The 20,703-nt window shown below is 40.8% G+C and overlaps 1 protein-coding gene across 1 annotated transcript; it reads left to right on the top strand.

The window, feature by feature from the left end:
* The first annotated feature begins 955 nt into the window (after window positions 1-955).
* Window positions 956-18,098, top strand: MTRF1 (mitochondrial translation release factor 1). The gene is made up of 11 exons (XM_054833350.1): window positions 956-983; window positions 3,731-3,801; window positions 6,284-6,742; window positions 10,711-10,802; window positions 11,640-11,721; window positions 11,953-12,060; window positions 12,152-12,324; window positions 13,490-13,607; window positions 14,803-14,939; window positions 16,510-16,608; window positions 17,881-18,098. The coding sequence occupies exons 3-11, from the start codon at window positions 6,307-6,309 to the stop codon at window positions 18,001-18,003; spliced, it is 1,368 nt and encodes a 455-aa protein (XP_054689325.1). The 5' UTR covers window positions 956-983; window positions 3,731-3,801; window positions 6,284-6,306; the 3' UTR covers window positions 18,004-18,098.
* The last annotated feature ends 2,605 nt before the right edge of the window (window positions 18,099-20,703 follow it).

The raw sequence follows: 20,703 nt of genomic DNA, 5'->3' as shown, positions 1-20,703 counted from the left end.
GGCCTGGGGCATTTACTTAGAAGGAAAACTGGTTACACTGTCAAAGTTACAACCAATTAAAAAGACTGTCTTACAGAGAAAAAATTAGGCAGCTTCAATTAGAATCTCTGTTTATGTAATTACTCTTTAAAATATTAATTGTATTTTGGTATGTTTTAAAAGGCGATTAATTTTGTAATAATATGGTTATCCACCTACCATCGCAGATGATGAACGTGATGGATACCGGCAGTAAAGCACATGTGTGGAAAATAGTATATAACAAGAGCTGATTAGAAAAGCTGTGTACTTAACATCTTTTATTTGGTTACACATAAAGTAGGTGACTATATGACGGTGACTGAGATCCTGAGCAGTGTGTCCTTGACTTGTGACAAGCCTTGCAGAAGCTGATGGACATGATAGCTGCTTTTCTTTCAGGCTAAAGGAGGGAACAAGAGAGTGGACAATTTCTTGGAAGAGAGTAACCTGGATGAAGGCCTAACGTGGGGCATACTAATTAGAAAAAAAAAATGTGGTAGGCTGAAGAAACCTCCTGAGATGAAAACAGCAAAGGCGAGGAGAATATTCAAGAAGTACAGCGTATGCTTTCGTAGTTCTTAGCTAAGCATCAGTTTATGGCCACTGTTTTTGTGGATGGTGGCTGGTTTTGGTGGTGTTTTGTTAATCTATTAAGATGTGTGCTCTGTAATAAGTTTATTTGTAGAAGGAATATCTTTGTCTTTGTTTCTCACTTTTTTGTTCTGGCAGACTTCTAATGATGTCAGTCACCTGGATGAATGATAGCCGTGTGTGTATTTTCAACATGCTGTACCCAATCCACTGTTCTTTCTGCTATATGGTGTAGTACTGCTGTGTTTGGTACCTGATTTTCTCAAAGCAGGGATACTGTTGACAAGGATGGCCAACTTGACTTTGCGCTGCTGCATCGTTTTCAGAGCCTGTCTGTACCACAGCATGTATTCAGCACTTTTTATAACTAGGTGAACCTTGACTTATGAACTCTAGTTTTCTGTCTTAGCAAAAGGCGCATTATGTCTCTGGTTGGGTTGAGTGATAAACAGATGCATCTCTGAGATGGTCAAGCAAATATTGTGCTAGGTGGACCTTTGGTTCAAAGCAATAAGGCTGTTCTTGACAGTTAAAGGTCTCTGTTTCCTGCTAGTCCAAATACTGGAAAGAACGCTGTGTGAAAATAGACAAATTACAAATAAGAGGCAGGGGTTCAATTTGCATTTAGACATGTGTCTGTATTTAAAATCTGTGTTAAAAGCAGCAAGAAAGCAAGGAGGCAATAAAAGAAACATTTGTAGACTAGCTGGGAGAGAATAAACAAAGAAACAAGCTTTGGGGGGAGGCAGAGCTCCAGTTGAAAGTGAGGTTTGGGAGCACAGTCAAGAAAACTTGTCATTTAATCCCACTGTGCTAGGCAAAACAAAGCTCTTTCTACAGGCTTAGTTAACAAACAGGACTGCATTCAAGACGCGTATGATTCTGTCACCAGTTTTTCCTTCAAACAAAGAATTCAGAAGTCTGTTGACAAACTATTTGGGTCAAAAGGGGGAGCAATATTGAAGTGATATATACATTACAACAAGCTTATGATTTTGCTGCATCTCTCACTTTACTCTATGACCTGTCAACGTCAGTTGGTGTCCTGAGAAGTCATGGCATGCTGCTTGCAGATCGCTAAACCCGGTTAGGGCCCCCTGAGTGAAAAAGGGCCTCCGTGTGGGTATGGACCTGCCTTCGAGCCAAGCACATTGTAAAGCCTTTTTTGTCTGATGAGCTATTTCTTTGCCTCTGCTTTCTAAAGGAAATGGCAGTTTAGGATTGCCAGATTTTAAAATACAGGACCGCCATGTCTGTCCTGAAGCCTCACTGTGCTTCTGCTATCACTCTTCCCTTCCTCACCCGACATCCCTGTGGGCTGCCGTGGTGGCTGAGGCCACCCTGCCCGAAGCAGCCTCCGTCCTGTAACCTGTGGTCCTCCAGAGGCAGCCGCTTCGGCCATGCAGGTTTTAAGGCATTAAAGCAAATGATGAGGGAGGTGGAAGCACAGATGGCAACAGGATTTCCAGCCTTCATACTCAATTCTCATATTGCATTCTAAAAGCATACAGTAAATATGGGGAAAGAGTGTATCTTAGATGTTTTGAATATGAGATACATGGACTAGGTCCTGTGGTTGATGGTGTATCTGGCAGCCCTGCTGACAGTACAGAGTCCTGCCCTTGTCTTGGCCTTGCGGTCCCTTGCATGATCTGCTGCCTGGTAGGGAGGGCTGAGAATTTGTTAGTCTCTATTTTCACACTTAGAGTTAAGGAACTCACCACCAAGGCATAATAAAAACTGAATCATGATCGCTTTCAATCAGAGGATTTAATGTAAGAACCAGTACTGGCTGGAGTAGAAGTTGATTTGATTTTCCTTGGCCTACCCTCTTTTAAAATCAGTTCTTGAGCACATGGTCTGCTTACCATTTCCATGTTCTTATTAGCTTCTTAGTTGTCCTCCCATAGATTACCTTGCCAAGATTTTAAAGTATCAGATTGCGTATTTAGAGTTCCAATGCAAAGATAATTTTATTATTTCCTGTCACTGACGTCTAAGTCATAGTGGAAGAAGAGCGAGGCGTGGTGGGGACGGCGTCTGGATGATGGCGTCTCTGACAGCGTGGCACAGCAGGCTCAGGCCTGGGGAAGTGCCTTGGAGGTTTCAGGGTGCTGTTTGCCGTGGCCCTTCTGTAGATTGCATCAGCTCTGGGGTGGGTCCTGCTCGCTAGAGGAGCCTTTTAATCCATCTGCCTTGCCTTCTGTCCCAGGGCATGGAGCAAAGCCAGAATCGGTCCTCAGATCTAAACAAGCGTTCATTCATGTGCTGATGAGGTTTGATCCAAATCCTCCCTATCAGCCTCATCTTCAGTCTTTTGGAATACTTACCTGACCGAACCCCACTGATGCTATATGTGCCAAATACCAAGTTTTTACTTTTTTTAATCCTGTTGAATGACAGTAGCTTGGAAGAAAGAAACTCCGAACACAGCGGGATTTAAAGCATTTACAGCAGACCTGGACTTGCTCAAACATAAAATAGGTTAGGAAAGTTACCAAAATAAAGCAAACTTCAGAAGAAATTACTTTTCAGTACAAATGGTACAGCTACGGGAAACAGAGAACAGTTTCAAGCGGCAAAATTTTTCATCTTAGATCTGAATACATTTCCGTCCTATAGCATACATAGTAAAGACTAAATAAATTGGCTTTTTGAATGATTATAGGTATAAAAACCCCAATGTTACTTAAGTAATTTTTAAATGCAAATACAATTAGGGATGTAGTTGTCTAATCTGTTTAACATTATCTGTTTAAATGTGCATATACATGTAATGTTTTAAACCATACCTTCTCAGGAAGCTGCATCCCATTGGCTTAATGATAATCTGAATGGTTATGTTTATTAATATAACTGATGTTTGCCTTTAGTAGCATAGTAATAATATATTTTAAATATAATTCAATAGTGATTTTTGACATACAATAGAACTTAATGTTGTTTTATCCAGACTTCTCCAAAATCAATCTTTGAATAATCAGATTTGAAACGACATGGATTTTCAGCTCATGTTTTGGGAAAATAGATGGAAAAGTGTATGTAATGTAACAGGTTAGAAGTTGGAAACAGAAGTGAATATTCCCATTTGTTCTTACTCTTGCCATTTGGCCCACAGCGTTGCTGAAGTCGGAGTGCGTTACTGTGCAGCTATGAGGAAGATAGCGAAAACGAAGACCTATTTTTAAGGTCGCATTCCCCATTTTTTATTTCGAGGCTTGCGTTTCACAAAGTTAAAGCAAAACCTGCCTTTACTGATACCGTTGTGCTGCAACGCCCGCAGACCTTTGGTGACGGCACCGCCGTGCCTCCGCGGGCCGGCCGTGCTGCGGCGGGCGGGCGGGCGGCGGGCCTGAGGCGCGGCAGGGCGGGAGCGGTGTTTTCCAGCAGGCATGCTGGGACTGGGAGTTCTCCCGCTCTACTTCCCGTCTGCCATGGCCTCCTCTTTCTAGGAGGGATCCGTCGGGCGCCGGCGTGTGCGGACGGTGAGTGCCAAAGCTCCTTGGCGGGTGCTGGAAAGCGCAGCCCCCCCTCGCCCCTCACAGGCGCTCTCCGCCGCGGGAGGCTGCTCCTGCCCCTGCCTGCCGCTGTCTGCCCTGCAGCCCTGCCTTCCCCGCCGACCCGTAACCCTTGCAATGGTGGAGGGCTGCCAGCGGGCCTTCGTGCACGGCTTTCGGAGGGTTTGCTCGGGGTAGCTGCGGTGGGAGGCAAAGGTGCGTTGAAGGTGGCCTCGGAGGCACGGCCTTGAGCTGTTCCTGCTCCAGCGTGCGTGGAAGTGCATGCTTCTTCCGTCTACCTATGTATTTTTATGCGTCTGAATTAATTTATGTGGAGTTCATCGCGCTTTTGATTGTTAGAAATGATTTTTAAAACCTTTTAAAGTGGTCACAGCATTGATAATTGTTTCTTGACTGGAAATTTTATTTTATTATCTAAGTAACATAAGTTACATTGTAATAGGACAATTACGGTTTCACTTTCGCTTACTGGTTTTGATTTGTGATGTTCACAGGGTAATTTTGTCATGTTAAAAAGTTATTAAAATCTGGTTTGGAAAGCAGTTAATAGGTCATCAACTGCTCATAGCTCTGTAAGAGTTACATGTGCTTATTTCTGCACAAATGTAACGTGGCAACATCTCTCTGAAAAGGAGATTATACCTTTTTTATTTATCATAACAAAATTATTTTGAAATTTCTGGCTTCCTGGAAGGTCTGTGTCATGCCATTACTTGGTTTTAAATGCCTAAAACCCCAAGAAATTTATTTCTGAGAGCTCAGGCAGGACAAGACTACAAATCTGTTTCTTAACTACACCAGTAAAAATTAGTTAGATGGTTATAATTAATATATTAATTAAAATAAGATATAACATTAGTATTTTAAAAATGAGTTAATGATGGTTAGCACTTGACCAAACAACAGTGGGCTATGCTGATCTGGAGCAATTCCAGGATGATCAGCAGAATTAGGTCTTTTGCAATAGAGTCTACGCGTTCCCCTGAGCAACTAAATCCAGGATTGTAGATGATGAGCTGGATTTGTGCCTTTTGCTGTGTTCCTAGTGAAGGGAACGTGATCCCTCTGCTACAGCTGGTTTTAGTCACTAGAGCAATCCGTGAGGGGTATCGTCAGCTTTCTGTAGTGGGAGATCCTGTTGCAAAAGTTTCATCCTCTCATTTTCTCTGAATCCACTTTTTTTGTAAAAATCAGTAGACAGATGGGATTGTGGCACTGGCAGAGATATTAAGGAGTGCTTCTTTATTTGTTAAACCTTTTCTGTGTGAGTAGTCCTAGAATACAAATGATTTCAAATTAGTCCTCTTGGTAAACCCTTGCACTCCAATATACATTTTTAAAGCACTGTAAGAATTTATAGCATCATTTGCATTGTTGATGATATAAAATGAAGATCTTTCTTAAAGCAACAGTGATGCTAAGGGGAGCCTATGTCCTGCAAAAATGTATCTCAGAAAAATACAGGAGTTGTATTTCAGAGTACAAGCTGCTTATTTTTTGGATAGAAAATGTTTATAACGTGTATATCATGGGAAGGAGTACATGGGTCATAAAACACTGCTCCCATGTCTTAAATAGTACATATATGGCTAAGTAATGTCTTGCAAGTGTATTCTTGTCCCATTGACTAACCAGTTGCAAGGTCAACTCCATGTTACAAATATCCTCCTGCCAAAGTTATATATATCCTCTTATGGTAGTGGGTATAATTTTGCACATAATTCTGAGCATTTCATACATTCTCTATATAGAATTCTGTACCTCTGGTATAGATTTGTCTTCTCTCAACATTTTCTTTTCTCCAGTAGGGCATGAAATGGTTGGATTTTTCCAGTGAGACGTATAGCAAAATGAAGCTGTTGTCTGTAAAGCCACATCTATGGTAGCTTTTCCACAGAAATAAACTGTTTGAGGAAGTGAGGGAAGAGACTTTTTCCAACCCTCAGTCAGTACAATGGTGCTGATAAGAGTTTCTGGTTTAAACCAGTACTAAAACAGGAGTAGTTTTGTCCATGACAGTTGCATTTGTGTTGGTGTAATCAAGAACAGGATTTGGGCCTAATAGAATTCTTGTGTTTGTTTCGTTTTTAATAGAATGGTCTGTTTTTCCAGATGGTAACACTGGTCCATATACTGTCTACTTGTAATTTCAGGTGGTGGAAAAATAAGAAACAAAATGAAACCTCTCCAAAGTGTCTGTCTTTTCAAGAGCCTGCTTGCCAATTGCTACTGTCACGGTCAACTTCACAGATGTCTTCTCCCTCCTGTTGCGAAGAAGATAGGTTATGTGGTGGGACTGCACAACTGTGGATTTTGGAGGCCAAAATCTTTATTGGACACAGCCAGATTCACTCTGTCTTTTAACGGTCGGCATAGGAAAAAACATCAGGATTCTCGAGCATTGTGGAAGCATGAGGCCGTGCAGAAGTATCTGGAGACTCTAAGCAAGGAATACCAGCAGGTTAGTCATCTGTTAAATGCTGACTCAATTAATGACTTTGAGCAAAGAACCCTGAGGAGAAGATGTGCCAGTCTGTCCCCCATTGCAGCTGCATTTCAAGAAATCAAAGAGGCTGAAAGAGAAATTCAGGAGTTAGAAGCTATGTGCAGAGGTAAGGAGAACACATCTACTTACCTGTTTCAAAGCACTGGCTTTGCTTGCGATACACTTCATTGCCCAGCCTTTGAGGAAAGCTTTTAAATAAGTTAAGCCAACCCTGGAACACAATCTGGTCCTGCCTGCTCCTGGGAGTTTGCGTGCTGCTAGGGCTTTCTGCATCCAGCCACATCCTTCCATTTTTCACGTTGCCTTGCTTCAGTTTGATGTCTTAATACAGCCAACTTGGGAGAGTAGGGATCGTCTGGAATCTCAGGGCTATCCATCTAGCAGAAATAATTTGGAAATGTTTGTTTTAAGCTTGTTTTTTGATAGAACTGAGAACAGTGTGAACTGAAGGGAAAAAAATTAGTGAGCCTAATACATTTGATAGATGCAGACTTCACTCGTGTTATTTAAAATGGGATTCCACCTACCCTGTTCGTTGATCCTTATTGAGTAAATTATATGAACTTTCATTAGGCCCTGAATTGTCAGCTTCCAATTTAAATGGCAAAAGCTAATATTTCTTTGAAAATATTTGAGTCCTTCAAGGAGTAAAAATTGATGGTTGTCTAAGTAGGTACTGCTTTTGAATACTATGCTACAGTACAAGTTGGGTTAAAAAAGAGCTAAAATTGTTGCTGGTTTTGATACCATTCAGGAATAAGAAAGTACACGGACAATGAAAGAATTTACAAAATAAGTAACGGTGCAACATTTTGAGAAAAAGCGTTGTTAGAAGTGTGAGGAGGTGCATGCATTAGGAAAGAAAAAATGTCATCCATTCTGCTACACCAATAGGTATTAAGCCAAGAGCAGGAAACATTGGCCTGGCAAGAATGGGGCTTACGTTGAAGAAGTGAATAAGGGAAAAGCAAAGGACAGGAGAAATGGGTCGCCGGCAGTCTAAATGGAGGAAGAGGAAAGTTCATAGTGCTTTTCAGAGAGAGAACCAAGGGGTGTTGACAAAACAGTAAAAGCCGTATTGAAATGAAGCTGTTTAGAAAGGTAGAAAACATTTGTATTCTTTGGTTTTAGAAATAAATAGATGTTTGTGCTTTTGGAAAAAATGGTGGTTATTGAAAATGTTTTAATCCCCAACCCTCTCAAATTCTCTTCATTGGAGAAAGAGGAAGAGGAGTGAAGGTGAGGAGGGACAAAAATTTAATGCTGAAAAAGAAATGTTCTTGGGAGAATTAGTATTAAGAAAACACTGGAAAATTCATACTTCAACTTAAAAAGGCTATTTTTGGATCAAGTAAATATAATGAAGAATTCTTCTAATTCCCAAAATGATGATGTGGATGAATGGAGTGAGTTCTAGTTGAAAGAAGGGAAAAGAAAAGAATGAAAGAAAATTACAGCCAAGAAGTTAATTAAATGGAGCCAAATTATGCTATCTGTACTGTTTATTGTATGGCCAAGTTAAAACATGGATGTTCCCTTCACTTGACTGCTCTTTGTTTTCTGTTTAGCTCCCTAACTGATCCTCTTCTCCGTAGTACCTGAATTCATCACAATTGCTATAGGGGTTTATATTTGCAACACTCAGTAAATAAAAAAAGAAAATTCTCAGTTTGCCACTGGTGATGTGAGTCACGGGGTAGACTAAGTGAATTCTTAAAGGTCAGGTTTGCAGGGAGGTAGGAATGAGACATCAATCCTTTGAACCTTAAGCTCACTGGTCACCCATCACCAGACCGTTCTTTTCAGCTCTGCTGACAGTAGTTAATTTGATTCTGTTTATCTAACTAATCAATAATGATGCTTTTTGGACCAGCTGGGGAGCCTTTGATTCAGTACCAGCTTTGGGTTGGAGTTGTGACACACTGGTAGAGAAATTTGTACAGTTCGTGCCTTACGTACAGCAGGTGCCAGGTTCAAGTGTTGATCTGACATCTTTTATTTAAGGGAAAAAAAACCCCAGAGCATAAATGAAAAACAGTGATACAAAGGAGCTGCTGTGGTCCTTGCCCAGAGCAAAGCTGGTTCAACATCCCAGCCCATTTAGTTCTTAAGACTCGCTGCTGAGGCCACCAGTGAGTGAGTGAGTGAGTGTGAGAGAGGGAGAGAGAGAAAGAGTGTGTGTGTGTGTGTTAGTGTGTGTGTTAGTGGTGTTAGCTGCTGTGAACGGCAACCAGGCTCCAGATGCCCAGAGACACGGAGCCCATGGGTCTTGCACCTGCCTTTGACATACCCAATTCCTGCCGCAGAGTCCGCAGCTCAGGCAACTGCTCATGTAAGGCAAGGAGATGCATTCAGCTACTGTCTTGTTTTATGCTGCATCTGAGGCAAACCTCTGGTTTCTGTGCTGGCCAGAAGGCATAAAACTTTCTATTCCTCTTTGTTGCTTGCTTCCCTTGCTTTCTCTCCCAACTGTTCAAAGCTGTCTTCATTCCCCCATTTGTGCTGGTAATTGTCCAGTTGTACATTAAATCTAGTTCAACTTGGCGTGGTAAAATACATGCATTTATTTAACCAGACCTGTTTTTTTCTTTTGGTGAGTCGAATTGGTTTACTTTCTGATGAGATGAGTGACAGAGCCACTGTTCAGCTGCTAGAACAGTGGGAAGAAGGATGGAAAGGAGAGGGTGCTCCCTATTTTGGCCGTGTCAGGTTTTCCGCTTGATTCCAGCTGTCTTCCAAGTTCCTACTTAGTGTATGATCTAATGCTAACTGATCAGCATCTTTAATTACTGTAAACTGGAGCCTCCATAGCAGAAAAGGTTTGGAGCTTCTGCTAGCTTTACCCGAGAATGTTTCCTAGTTTGGTAGTCAGCTCTAAAATGTGAAAAGGGGCAATCTAATCACAGAATCATCGAATAATTTAGTTCGAAGGGGATCTCTGAAGGTCGTTTGGTCTGATGTCCTACCCAAAGGAGGACCAGTTAGAGCAGGTTGCCCAGGGCCTTGTCCAGTTGAGTCTGGAATATATCCAAGGATAGAGATCTTACAACCTCTCTGAGTCCCTGTTCCAGTGTCTGACCACCCTTAGGGTGAAAATAGTTTTCCTAATATCTAATCAGAATTTCCCATATTCCAGCTAATGTCTCCTTTTATCATGACATACAGAGTCCGTCTCAAATTTTTCAATGTCTTTCTGTGAGGTAGTTGTACACAACAATAAAACCTCCCTTTTGCCTGCTTTTCTTAAGGCTCAATAAACAGTTTTCTTAGCCTTTTTTTCATATGTCCTTTGCTCCAGCCCTTGACCATCTTGGTAGTTCTCAACTAAACTCACTCCAGTATATCCATGCCTTTCTTGAACTGGGCAGCTCAAAACTGGACATGGTACTCCAGATTGTGGTCTCATGTGATGAAGAGGGGAAGAGAGTCTCCTTAAACAAAGCAAAGAGTCGAAGTGAGGTCTCCCACATCCTCATGACTTGCATCCGTAACTCCCACATCTCATTGATCTCTTGAATAGCAGGAGACAGAGGGTTAGAAACCTTGTTATTATCATCATGCCTGTATTTGTAATGCTCACGTTAATGAGGTGGCTACAAATTGTTGAATACGTGTGTGTTTCTGGGCAACTCTAGAAACAAAAAAGTTTGTTTCATGAAAAATTGTAATAAGGGAAACTGAGGCACTTCTTGTCTCCGGGCATGTTTTTGACGTATTTTGTCAAATCTGTTTGTGGATTTACCCCTGGACTGTCAATCTATGTGACATAACCATCAGTATAACTGAGAGAGAGTAACTGTCAAGTGGGATGGGCATCTGTTTGATGCAGATTTTGAGCCATAAGCTGGAGATTGAGAGGTAAGATACCCACTACTCCTTCCAGCACCCCTGAAAAATACCATTTCGTTAGCAATGTGCATCCTGGCTTGGGCTGCTCTTATTTGATATTTCATGCTGGCAAAATGCAACTGCAAGCTTTTGCGTGCTGCAATGAATGTCTTTGGACAGCTGCATTACAATTTGCTCTAAGCTAGGTGAGGTTGGCTAACATCTATTCCTGTTGTTGGAATTTAGAGCTAGACAGCAGAGATGAGAAACAACTTCTAGAGTTTGCCTTAGAAGAGAAGGAAACCCTGGATAAAAAAATCAACATGTCGTGCAGAAAGGTGAGCCTGAGGTAAAATTATACAGCTTTGTAAATAGAGATGTCAGAAAAATGTCCCTCTGTGATCTTACCAATAGACTCTGACACTTGCATTTAATGAAACAGAAGTCCAGCTTCTGTATTCTCCCTGAAAAGAAGTGGCAACATTAATTATTAGTAAGCTTCTTACTGACAATTGTGTCTTAGAAGCTTATTATTTTAGTCATTTTTGCTTGCTTGCTTGTCTATCAGCAGATGCTGAAGGGGATAAAAAAAATAGTGAGTCTGTGCTACTGAGATCTGACATGACATCCTAGTAACTGTTTGTGGCAGTGGAGCATGCATTCTTGAAAGATTTCTGATTGGAACTTGCAGTCTTTCATTTTCTCTTCGGCTGACAGCACCCCATGAGTGGAGAAATTAATTATAAGTAGAGAAGCTGAAACGATGCAGTGGAGAGCTCTATGTTTGGGCTCATTTCTACGTTCAGATTGAAATAATATGAAATGGGACTTCCTGAAAAATAAGATTAATGTAAAGATTGGCTGGGTTATAGCTAATAACTTTGTGTTCATAGGTAGTTGGGGCTGGAGTGGGTGACTTGACACTTGACTTTGCAGGCTTGCATTTTCAGCTACCTTTCCTGTGGATGCACCAGCATATCCCATTTCCACACTGACTGCACTGAATTGCAACGGCCGTTGGACAGGTTTTAGTCCTACTTACTGGTTTGCCGAAAGAAATCAGTGTTCATGTGCGCTCAAGCCATGGCGATTGTGAAGGCTGGCTGTAAGTTTGATTAAGAGGAGATACAGATACATGAAGGAGATAATGACATTCTTTTTTTTTTTTCCCCCAGCTTTTCCAGCTTCTACTGCCGAAGGGAAAATATGATAGAAGTCATGTCATATTAGAAGTGACAGCTGGCAGAACAACTGGAGGTCAGCAGAGTCCCCACAGTAAAGATTACTTCAAACCTCCATCCAACTTTATTAAACCTCTTAGGGGTTATTCTTAATGCCTTTTTATACTTTAATGGTATAAAGTAATACTTTCTAAAGAAGAGTATTAATCTGTCTAATGACTGTGGTTAGAGTTGCAGCTTAATCTAAATACTGGTGGCTGCCATTTTGTGAACCGCTATTTATGTTGTAGTACCTTTATATTTTTAGGAGACATCTGCCAACAGTTCACTAAAGAAATGTTTGAGATGTACCAGAACTATGCAGACTATAAACATTGGACGTTTGACATTGTGAATTATGTGCCGGCTGAGATAGGTACAGTAGTTCTTCAGACGTTCCACCAAGACAATGAAATTAAAAGCAGTGTTTCTGTGCTATATTTGTCACACATTATTTGTCTCTCTAGGTGGGTTGCATCATGCTGCTGCTCATATTTCGGGAGATGAGGTCTACAGGCATCTGAAGTATGAAGGAGGGACTCATCGAGTCCAGCGAATCCCCGAGACGGGCATGTCATCAAGAATGCAACGTATTCACACTGGGACAATGTCAGTTATTGTCCTCCCTCAGCCAGAGGAGGTAAACTAACTTAATCAGGGTGGTAAGGCGGCGTATCCTGCATTGGAGTAGGTGTTATTTAAAACCATCGTATTGTTTTGGGATTTTATTGATACCCAAGTGCTTCGTGCAAGTCCTAGCAAGCGAACCACAAGTTCTCCGACTCCTGGAAGGCGATAATCCTTGGCTCTGTACCATATGTGTTTAAATGGGTCATCAGAAGCAACTTTGCAGAGACTTGCTGTTGCCTGAAACAGCACGTAAATCAATGATCGTTTCAATGAGCATTCCAGCCCCAACACTCACAAAGCTGACTGCTATGAGTACACCAATTTTAAATTGTGTCATGTATTAAGACAGGGAATATATCCAAGGAAATATTCAGTGTTGCATAGTAATGTGATTCTGCAGGTCCTTTTGATTTTTTTTTTGTTTCATTTAAATTATTGGTGTCCTTCTCTGTCAAATTTGGGACAGTCTGCTTTGAATTTGAATGAGCGAGTGTGTTGGCTAGTCTTTCTGAGATCTCACTGATACCAACAGTTCTCGCTTAAACCAGCAATTTACACACAAACCAAACAAAACCACATCCTGTAGGCTTTCCCTGCAAGTTCTCCTGCTTCCTTGTAATGCTTGCCTTGCAACATTGATCAGATCTGAATGTTCCTTTCCCATCCACTGAGCTCAAACTATGGTCCAGGTCATCATGGACTCCTATTTCCAATCCTTATTTGGATCTGGATACACCCAGTTTTTCCTCAGTTAGATGATTTTAAGCACTGTTGCCGCAATTATTCAGACTTGACTCATGAACAAGATCCTTGCACTGCTGTTTAGAAATAGTTTCTGATTATTTGCTTATTTCTTAGCCTCCCCACCAAAACTAGTGGTTTTATAAAAAGTTGTTTATTTTGTTTTGTTTCACACGCACCGCCTCCCCCCTCCCTTGTTTTGTGAAGGACCTGGAGTGAGAGTTTGAAAAAAATAAGTGGAATATTTAAAGCATCACTTGCTTTGCAGAGAGATTTGACATGGCATTTTTTTAAAGTATAATAATTATAGCTGTTAGTCAGGAACAGTTGTAAAGGAGCAATTTTTGAGAATTGATTTTATTTTACACTGAGTATTATCGATGTTCAAAATATTTTTAGAATGAACAGAAAGTAGTAATTTTCTTTGATTCTAGGTTGATGTTAAAGTGGATCCCAAAGATTTGCGTATAGATACATTCAGGTCCAAAGGAGCAGGAGGGCAACATGTTAACAAAACTGATAGCGCTGTGAGACTCGTACACCTTCCCACGGGTAAGTCTGGCTGTATTTCGTACTTCTAATCACCCTAAATCTATGAAAAGAGAAAGCTTGCGATCCTGCAGGTTGAGTGAGTTTGCAGGGTTGGACCTTATACCAATAAAAAAGAAAGCAGGCCCTGCTTGTTCTGCCCCTCTTCTAGCAAGGCAATGTGCATAAAAAGGGATATGGACCAGCAGCACAATGGTCAGCATGTTGCTATTTTGCCGGTTTTGTCTTCCGAGGCAGCGTTTAATGAATACACTGTCTTTGAAGGATGAAAGAACAAGTGGAGGGTGACAGGGATGGGATGGAAGACGTAAATAATTTGTGCCGTGTGCTCTGTACCTTTGGGAATAATGGCCATTGGCAACCAAGGGTGCACTTTGCTTAGGTGGAACCTCTGTAGTTACAAGACTGAGAGAAAAGGAGGCTTGAAGATTTTCATTCAGTATTAGATAATGCTATCCTATGGTGAATGGGAAGGAAAATGTATATTGATGGGAAGGTAGTGTATATACTGGACCACTCTATCTTTCTCAGGATTTGTTTTTATTTAAGTTCAGTGAGCTTCTCCCTGTGCAGATGCAGAATCTCTTTAGGTACAGGGAATTCCAGTAGTGACCTGAAAACAGCTGTTTCCTATATGCCTTTTTATTTTAGAAATCAAATGAGAAGTAAAAATAAACACTAAATTTCTTTTAAAGACCTTTATTTTATTTTATTTCATTATTCATAATTAAGTTCAAGACTCTCTGGTATTGTTTAGATACCCTTCTCTCCTAGAATAATGAAATTTCCAGTCTCCCAAGAGCTTAACCTAGACTATGACTTTAAAAACTTGTGTCACCCTGTTTTAAACATGCTTCTGTGGACTGTGCAAATTATATTTTTCACATGTGATAGCTAATTGGAGTGAACCTGTTTTCTGGAGGCAATGTCAGAAACTCATTTGCTTCATGAAATTTTAAAATATCCCTGACTTCTGTAGCATTGAACAAAGCCCCTGCTGCAGCTGTGAAGAGTTTAAAAGCATATTAATGGTTCTGGCCAGTGTGTTAAAATGACTTTTCATCCTACAGCTGAAAGGCCTTACGAACCAGCACTCCTAGAAGGTTTCATTTGCCTAATGTGTTAGAATTAATTCAGTTTGTTTGTTCTTTGTTATAATGGGCTTTTGATGTGAGCTCTCTTGAATCCCTCTGTGAAGGACTGGCAGTTGAGTGCCAGCAGGAGCGATCACAGCAGATCAACAAGGAAATAGCTCTGCGGACACTGAGAGCTAAGCTGTACCAGCAGATCATTGAAAAACAACTAAGTCAAGAGCAGAACGCCAGAAAACTGCAGGTGAGAACATGTGATTGCTGGAATTTGGAGAGGGTGCTATGTTGTAGATTTGGTTCTGATTTTTGGGGGGTGACAGTGACAGAGCAAGTGAATGTGTGTGTGTCTAACCAAGTGCGCTTAGAAAGGAGAATGTTGTGTTTTAAAATGGTAAGTCTGTTTTTTACTTATCCCAGTTCAAGGCTAGTGTAGACTTCTCAGGCAATGAAAAAGAGACATCAACTGTAGCTGGAAAGAAAAGAGTCAAAAGACTGGCTGGAATTACCCAAAAGGCAGCACTCAACATCAGGTACTGAGTCTGCCTGTTAGGGCCAGAGTTACACAAATAGAGCATCAGTAAAAAGTTGTTTTCCATGACAACCAGGATCAGAAGTTCTCAAAGTTGTATTTTAACCTGCTACTAAACCAGAGTATTTGTAAGATCATACAGAGCTTTTGGAAGAAACAAGTATATAAACAATCCTGCCACTTTGCAGTTAGATAGCAGTTTATTTGCTATGGTTTAGGTAACCTTTTAAGGAAGAAACAGCTTCCATAAAAGCGTTACCTCAAGTTACACTGCAAAGTGTGCTTTTCTCTTGAAATGTGCAGTCATTCTTTTCCCATTCTTTAAGCATTTTACCATTTGTGGTGAAAAATTCCACAATGATCAACAGGAATAAAAACACTTCAGAATTACAGAATTATTCAGTACTCCAGAGTTTCCAGCTTAGCTATTTAATCACTAATTTCAGGTTGCATCTAAGTGTATTGTTGCTGCAGATTATTAACCCAGTCATTGTAAGCGGTGAGCCATTTATCTTTTGTTACTAATTTTAGCTTGAGAGCCTTCAAAGCTGCATAAAGGACTTAGATGTACATTTCTATGAATACTACAGAAAACCAGACAAAAGTAAATTACCTTTCCTAATGTTTCAGAATATATTCAATAAATTCCTTGTTTTGAAATATATGTGTGGGTGCAGATGAAATTTTCCAAAAAGCCCACCGAAGCAGACACTCATTTCTCTAAGCAGTTTTTAGCATTTAAGTCTCCATTTTAATAAAGAGTTTAACCGCCCAACAATGCTACGTTTGGAGTTCTGTTTTAAAACTTGCTTGCACTCTTGCGCTTTACCACTAGAGGACTACTCTTCGTATTCTCAATTTAATCCTCTTTCAGTGCTAACTTCTGACAGCCAGACATTAGTGCAACTGCTTTGCCACACGTTGACTATGCTGCTTCTGTTATTAATGGTGCCTACTCTCATTATTTTTTGTTGGAGCTACAACCCCCCCAAAAAAGAAGAACACTCAAATTTTTAAACTAAGGACACATATAGACATATGACTTTGAAGAGTTACGTAAATCTTCCAGCTACAGAACAGAAGTGTACTGGAGGATGTTAAAGCTTGGCCTGTGATACAGAATCACAGATAATGCAGTTTAGTAATGCCACAGTATTTTAAAAATCCCCATATGTTAAGCCAGTGCCTACTAGGTCTGTAGGTTTATTCTGTTTTAGAGCAGTATTTGATTTTTTTTAAAAAAAACATAATATAGTAGAACTTGTGTTTTGCTGCTTGACTGCAGTTGGGAACAAGAGCCCAGTCAGAGAGAATTCGTACTTACAACTTCACCCAGGACAGAGTCACTGACCACAGGATCTCATATGACGCACGCAATATCAAGGTAATGGTTGCTTATGAGTGTGTTTAAAGTTAGATACTTATGTGTACTGTAAGAAAAAAAAATTAACTTAGTGAAAACAATTTAATATATATGAAGAAATCAGATAAGCAGTTGTGCTCTGACAGAACGTTGTAGGTTTAGAAAGCTTAAACTTTCTTTTCTGCCTTGTTGTAGGGTAGTGTTAAAGGTGACTGGCACAGGATATAACTCACTGGCCTACTTCTCTGTGTATTTTTCTCCTACTATACAAGTGAAAAATGGTCAAGAAGGTAGTCCTCCTTCATGAACTCTGTGAGTCCCTTGGCCAAACTGGACAAGTGAAATTTGAGATTCTTGAAGCTTAGGACAGCCAAAAGGAAAACCTGACAAGAAGGACTTTTTTTTTAGTTACGCCAATTCTTTCCTTCTCCCTTTAATGCTGGAGTGAAGAAATAGAAAAACTTGTCTTTATGTTTGCCTCACAAGCCACAGTTAAAAGAAACTGAATCTGAATGCTTTCACTTTAAGCACTAATACTTTACCACTTTCACCTGGTATTTTATTTCTGAGTGAATCTCTACCTATGTCTTGAATCTTATTTATTTATCTTTTTTTACAGGGAAACAGATTTTTGTGTATTAAATTTACAGAAAATGTTTTGAATTTTAGGACAAAATTTAGAGTGACCCGTCGCTATTTTGGCTTAGGTATCCAGTTTACTGTAAGTGCTGTTGCGTAAGAAGCAACGCTTTTCGAACTGTACCCACAGATGTCCTGGGTAACTTCAGAGAACACAGGGTGTGCTGAATATGGAGTGGTTCATGTTTAACGGAGCGGGGAACAGGTACACAAATACCATGTGGAGGAGAATGGGATAAAGTTCCACGACTGTATAAAAATGACTTTTGTTAGTCAGGCTTTTCAGTTACTTAGTGTTGGGAATTTGTTACTTTTCTTGAGTGAAACAGAAACCGTAAACCGCCTAACAAAAGTTAGTTAAGCTTTGCTTGCAAAACGAACTAGTTCTTCGCACAAGCAACAGTGTTTGAATTAGATGCTTCAGTCCTTGATTGTTCTTGCTAGGGGATTTTCATGTAAACGCATGGGTTACGTGAAAGCGTGGCAGGAAGGCACCAGTAGCTTCTTTTGTTGATGGGAGCGCAAAGACGAATGACTGGATGTGCTGAGATAAGGCTCCAGAAAAAGTATGTTCCAGGAGCTCCTCAGCGTCTCAGAATAATACTGATGTACAGTCAGTAATGCTTTTGTCTCTTATTGTTTTTTTTTCCATAGGAAATTCTAAGTGGGAAAGAAGCGTTGGATAAGCTAATCAACAGATTGCTGGAGTTTGCAGAGATAGAGGCTGTCACCGAATATCTAGAAAACTTGCAGGCGTTAGAAGGAGGCGGCTGCTGAAGACCTTGTGTAGAGTTAAAGCGGAAGTGTTGTGTTCGGTAGCAAAATGGATGCATTTGTTAGAGGATAGATTGATTAAAATCGATGTCTCTGTTTTTCCGTGTGTGATACTACACTTTTTTATGCGTTGGTGCAAACGCGTTGAATTTATTACAGCAGCCCTAGCAGAAAGAACAGGCTTGGTGTATTTGGAGTACTGTGTGCATGTACCTTCCATCTTGGCAGCATGGCTTTCTTAAGCCGGTCCCTCTCTTGACCATATTGCAGCTGGAAAGATACAGAATTGTGGTGATGGAGCAGAAGAAATACCACATAGTGCATGTTTTGTTTTGAGGGTGGGAGATGTTACTCTCCAGGTGAAAGAACCTAAGCTCCCCTAACGTAGTCTAGAATCTGGCCTCGTGAATAATACATATTTTTATCCATTGATTGGGTGAGCTTCCTAAATGTAGTCCCTTAAAAATAACGCCGTATTATGTTTTATTTTTTAGAGTGAATATTCAAAAGCAAAGGGAGTGATGTCAGGCAACGGGCCAGAATCTTAAGAGAGAAGCCTGTCAGCTTTCTTCCAGCCAATCTTGGGTCAGCTTGAGGTAGGTTTGGACCTAAGAGTGTAGAAGTACGTGTTCTAGTTTCAAATTAAGTTGATGAGATTCTGGAAGGAGTTTAGCAGCGATAACAGGCAGCTCCATGCTTCTTGGCAGAGAAAATGAGTACATAGCATAGATATATTTTAGCAAATCAGGTAAATCTGGAATTCAGTTTCTGCCTTGATGTCTTTGGGAATGTGTGCTTGTGCCTGAGGGCGATCCAGGTACCTATAGAGTGCCTGCTATGCCATATGCTGACAGGCACGTGTGCGTAGGCAGCCTGCGGTCCTACACAGCCATTCAGGAATACTCACGTGTTTAGCATTACTCTAAAATATGCAAGTGCTCTGCACAACTGGGTTGACTTGCTAGATCACGGTGTTCTCTTTTTATCTTATTTTATGCTCTTCCCAGGTTATGCTGTAAAGCTGCTCTGCACCATCTTTTGCACGTGAAGAATAATTGTTACAATTTAAATTACACCTTGTGGTTGATTTATATTTACACATTTATTCTGTAATTGTGAATGATCCAGGACTGAGGAAATGTCAGTAATTTTAAGAAAAAATTATTTCAATACTGAGTTCTGAATGGTGTAGTTTTTACTACTGTACATATAACAACAGTTTACACTTTATTCAGCTATTTTAAGACAGAATTTGAACCAGGAAGAAAGCAGGAAAACTCTACTCAGTTTTTCAATTCTGGAATTATTTTTGAATTCTTTTGCATGTTTGCGCATTCTTATCAGCAAGCTTTATCTGACAATTTTTTACTTGCTTCCAACACTAATTACGAAAGCTTTTGGGTTTTGGTTGTTGGGGTTTTTGGGGGGTTTTTTTGTTGTTGTTGTGGGGGGTTTTGTTTTGTTTTGTTTAATTTATAGCTCTGTAAGTCGACCAGGAAACATATTACCATGCAATTTAAGAGTCATTTGCACACTTGAACTTTGACATCTTGCAGTAAGCAGTTCAGGAAAAAAGACCTCCAGGAAGATACGCAACTTGTGCAGTTCTGACAGGCTGGCAATAACTAGTACTGTAATAGCAGAGTATCCGGTTAACGTGCTTATCCAATTACTGTGCTCACTTTCATGATGCAAACCAATTTTATTAATTATGTATCTTGAACAATCTTAGAAACTTCTTAAAATGTACGCATTTTAAATAATCAGACTCTACTTCTAGGCCGAGTTAATGCCTATGACGTTCTTTACTGGGGAAAACTATTGAAACACTTTTTAAAAGTGAGCCTCACTTATGTTACTGGAAGAAAGATGGTCATGTTTTGACTGCAGGACCTTGGGAATATTTGCAACAACGTTAATTAATTTTCTGTAGCCCTTATTTGTTGTTGATGGTTTTGTGCAGAGCGATGAGGAAGGGGAAAGCAGAAGGCAGCTCCCCTTGATTTTAGACAGCCCCAATACAGGCACTGAAATTTAGCAGCTAAATTATAGAATCATAGAATGGTTTGGGTTCAAAGGGACCTCGAAGATCATCTAGTTCCAACCCCAACTCTCTCAGCCTGTCCTTGTAGAAGTGCTCCAGCCTTCTGATCATCTTCGTGGCCCTCCTCTGGACTCACTCCAGCAGCTCCATGTCTTTTTTGTACTGGGGCCCCCAGAGCTGGACACAGCACTCCAGGTGGGGTCTCACAAGAGCAGAGTAGAGGGGCAGGATCACCTCCCTCAACCTGCTGGTCACACCTCTTTTGATGCAGCCCAGGACACGGTTGGCTTTCTGGGCTGCAAGTGCACATTGCCAGCTCATGCTGAACTTCTTATCCACCAACACCCCCCCCCCCCCCCCGCCCAAGTCCTCCTCAGGGCTGTTTTTGAATTCATTTTCCTCCCAGCCTATAGTCGTGCTTAGAATTGTCCCAACCCATGTGCAGGACTTTGCACTTGACCTTGAACTTCATGCGGTTCGCATGGGCCCACCTCTCCAGCCTGTCAAGGTCCCTCTGGATGGCATCCCTTCCCTCCAGCGTGTCAACCACACCACTCAGCTTGGTGTTGTCGGCAAACTTGCTGAGGGTGCACTCGAAATCCTTTCTCCCAGCCTGTTCCAGGGCATTCTGAAGGATCTTTGCGTCTTATGGCCTATCC

This window comes from Grus americana, chromosome 1 (assembly GCF_028858705.1).
Source record: "Grus americana isolate bGruAme1 chromosome 1, bGruAme1.mat, whole genome shotgun sequence".
Taxonomy (NCBI): Eukaryota; Metazoa; Chordata; class Aves; order Gruiformes; family Gruidae; genus Grus; species Grus americana.
This window is presented reverse-complemented; position numbering and strand designations above follow the sequence as displayed.

What these genes read in the sequence shown, in the direction of transcription:
- MTRF1 (XM_054833350.1), top strand. Translation starts at nt 6,307, where the DNA reads ATGAAACCTCTCCAAAGTGTCTGTCTTTTCAAGAGCCTGCTTGCCAAT. An exon ending in ACTCGTACACCTTCCCACGG is followed by an intron (nt 13,608 to 14,802) that starts GTAAGTCTGGCT and finishes CCCTCTGTGAAG; the next exon opens with GACTGGCAGTTGAGTGCCAG. An exon ending in AGAACGCCAGAAAACTGCAG is followed by an intron (nt 14,940 to 16,509) that starts GTGAGAACATGT and finishes GCTTGACTGCAG; the next exon opens with TTGGGAACAAGAGCCCAGTC.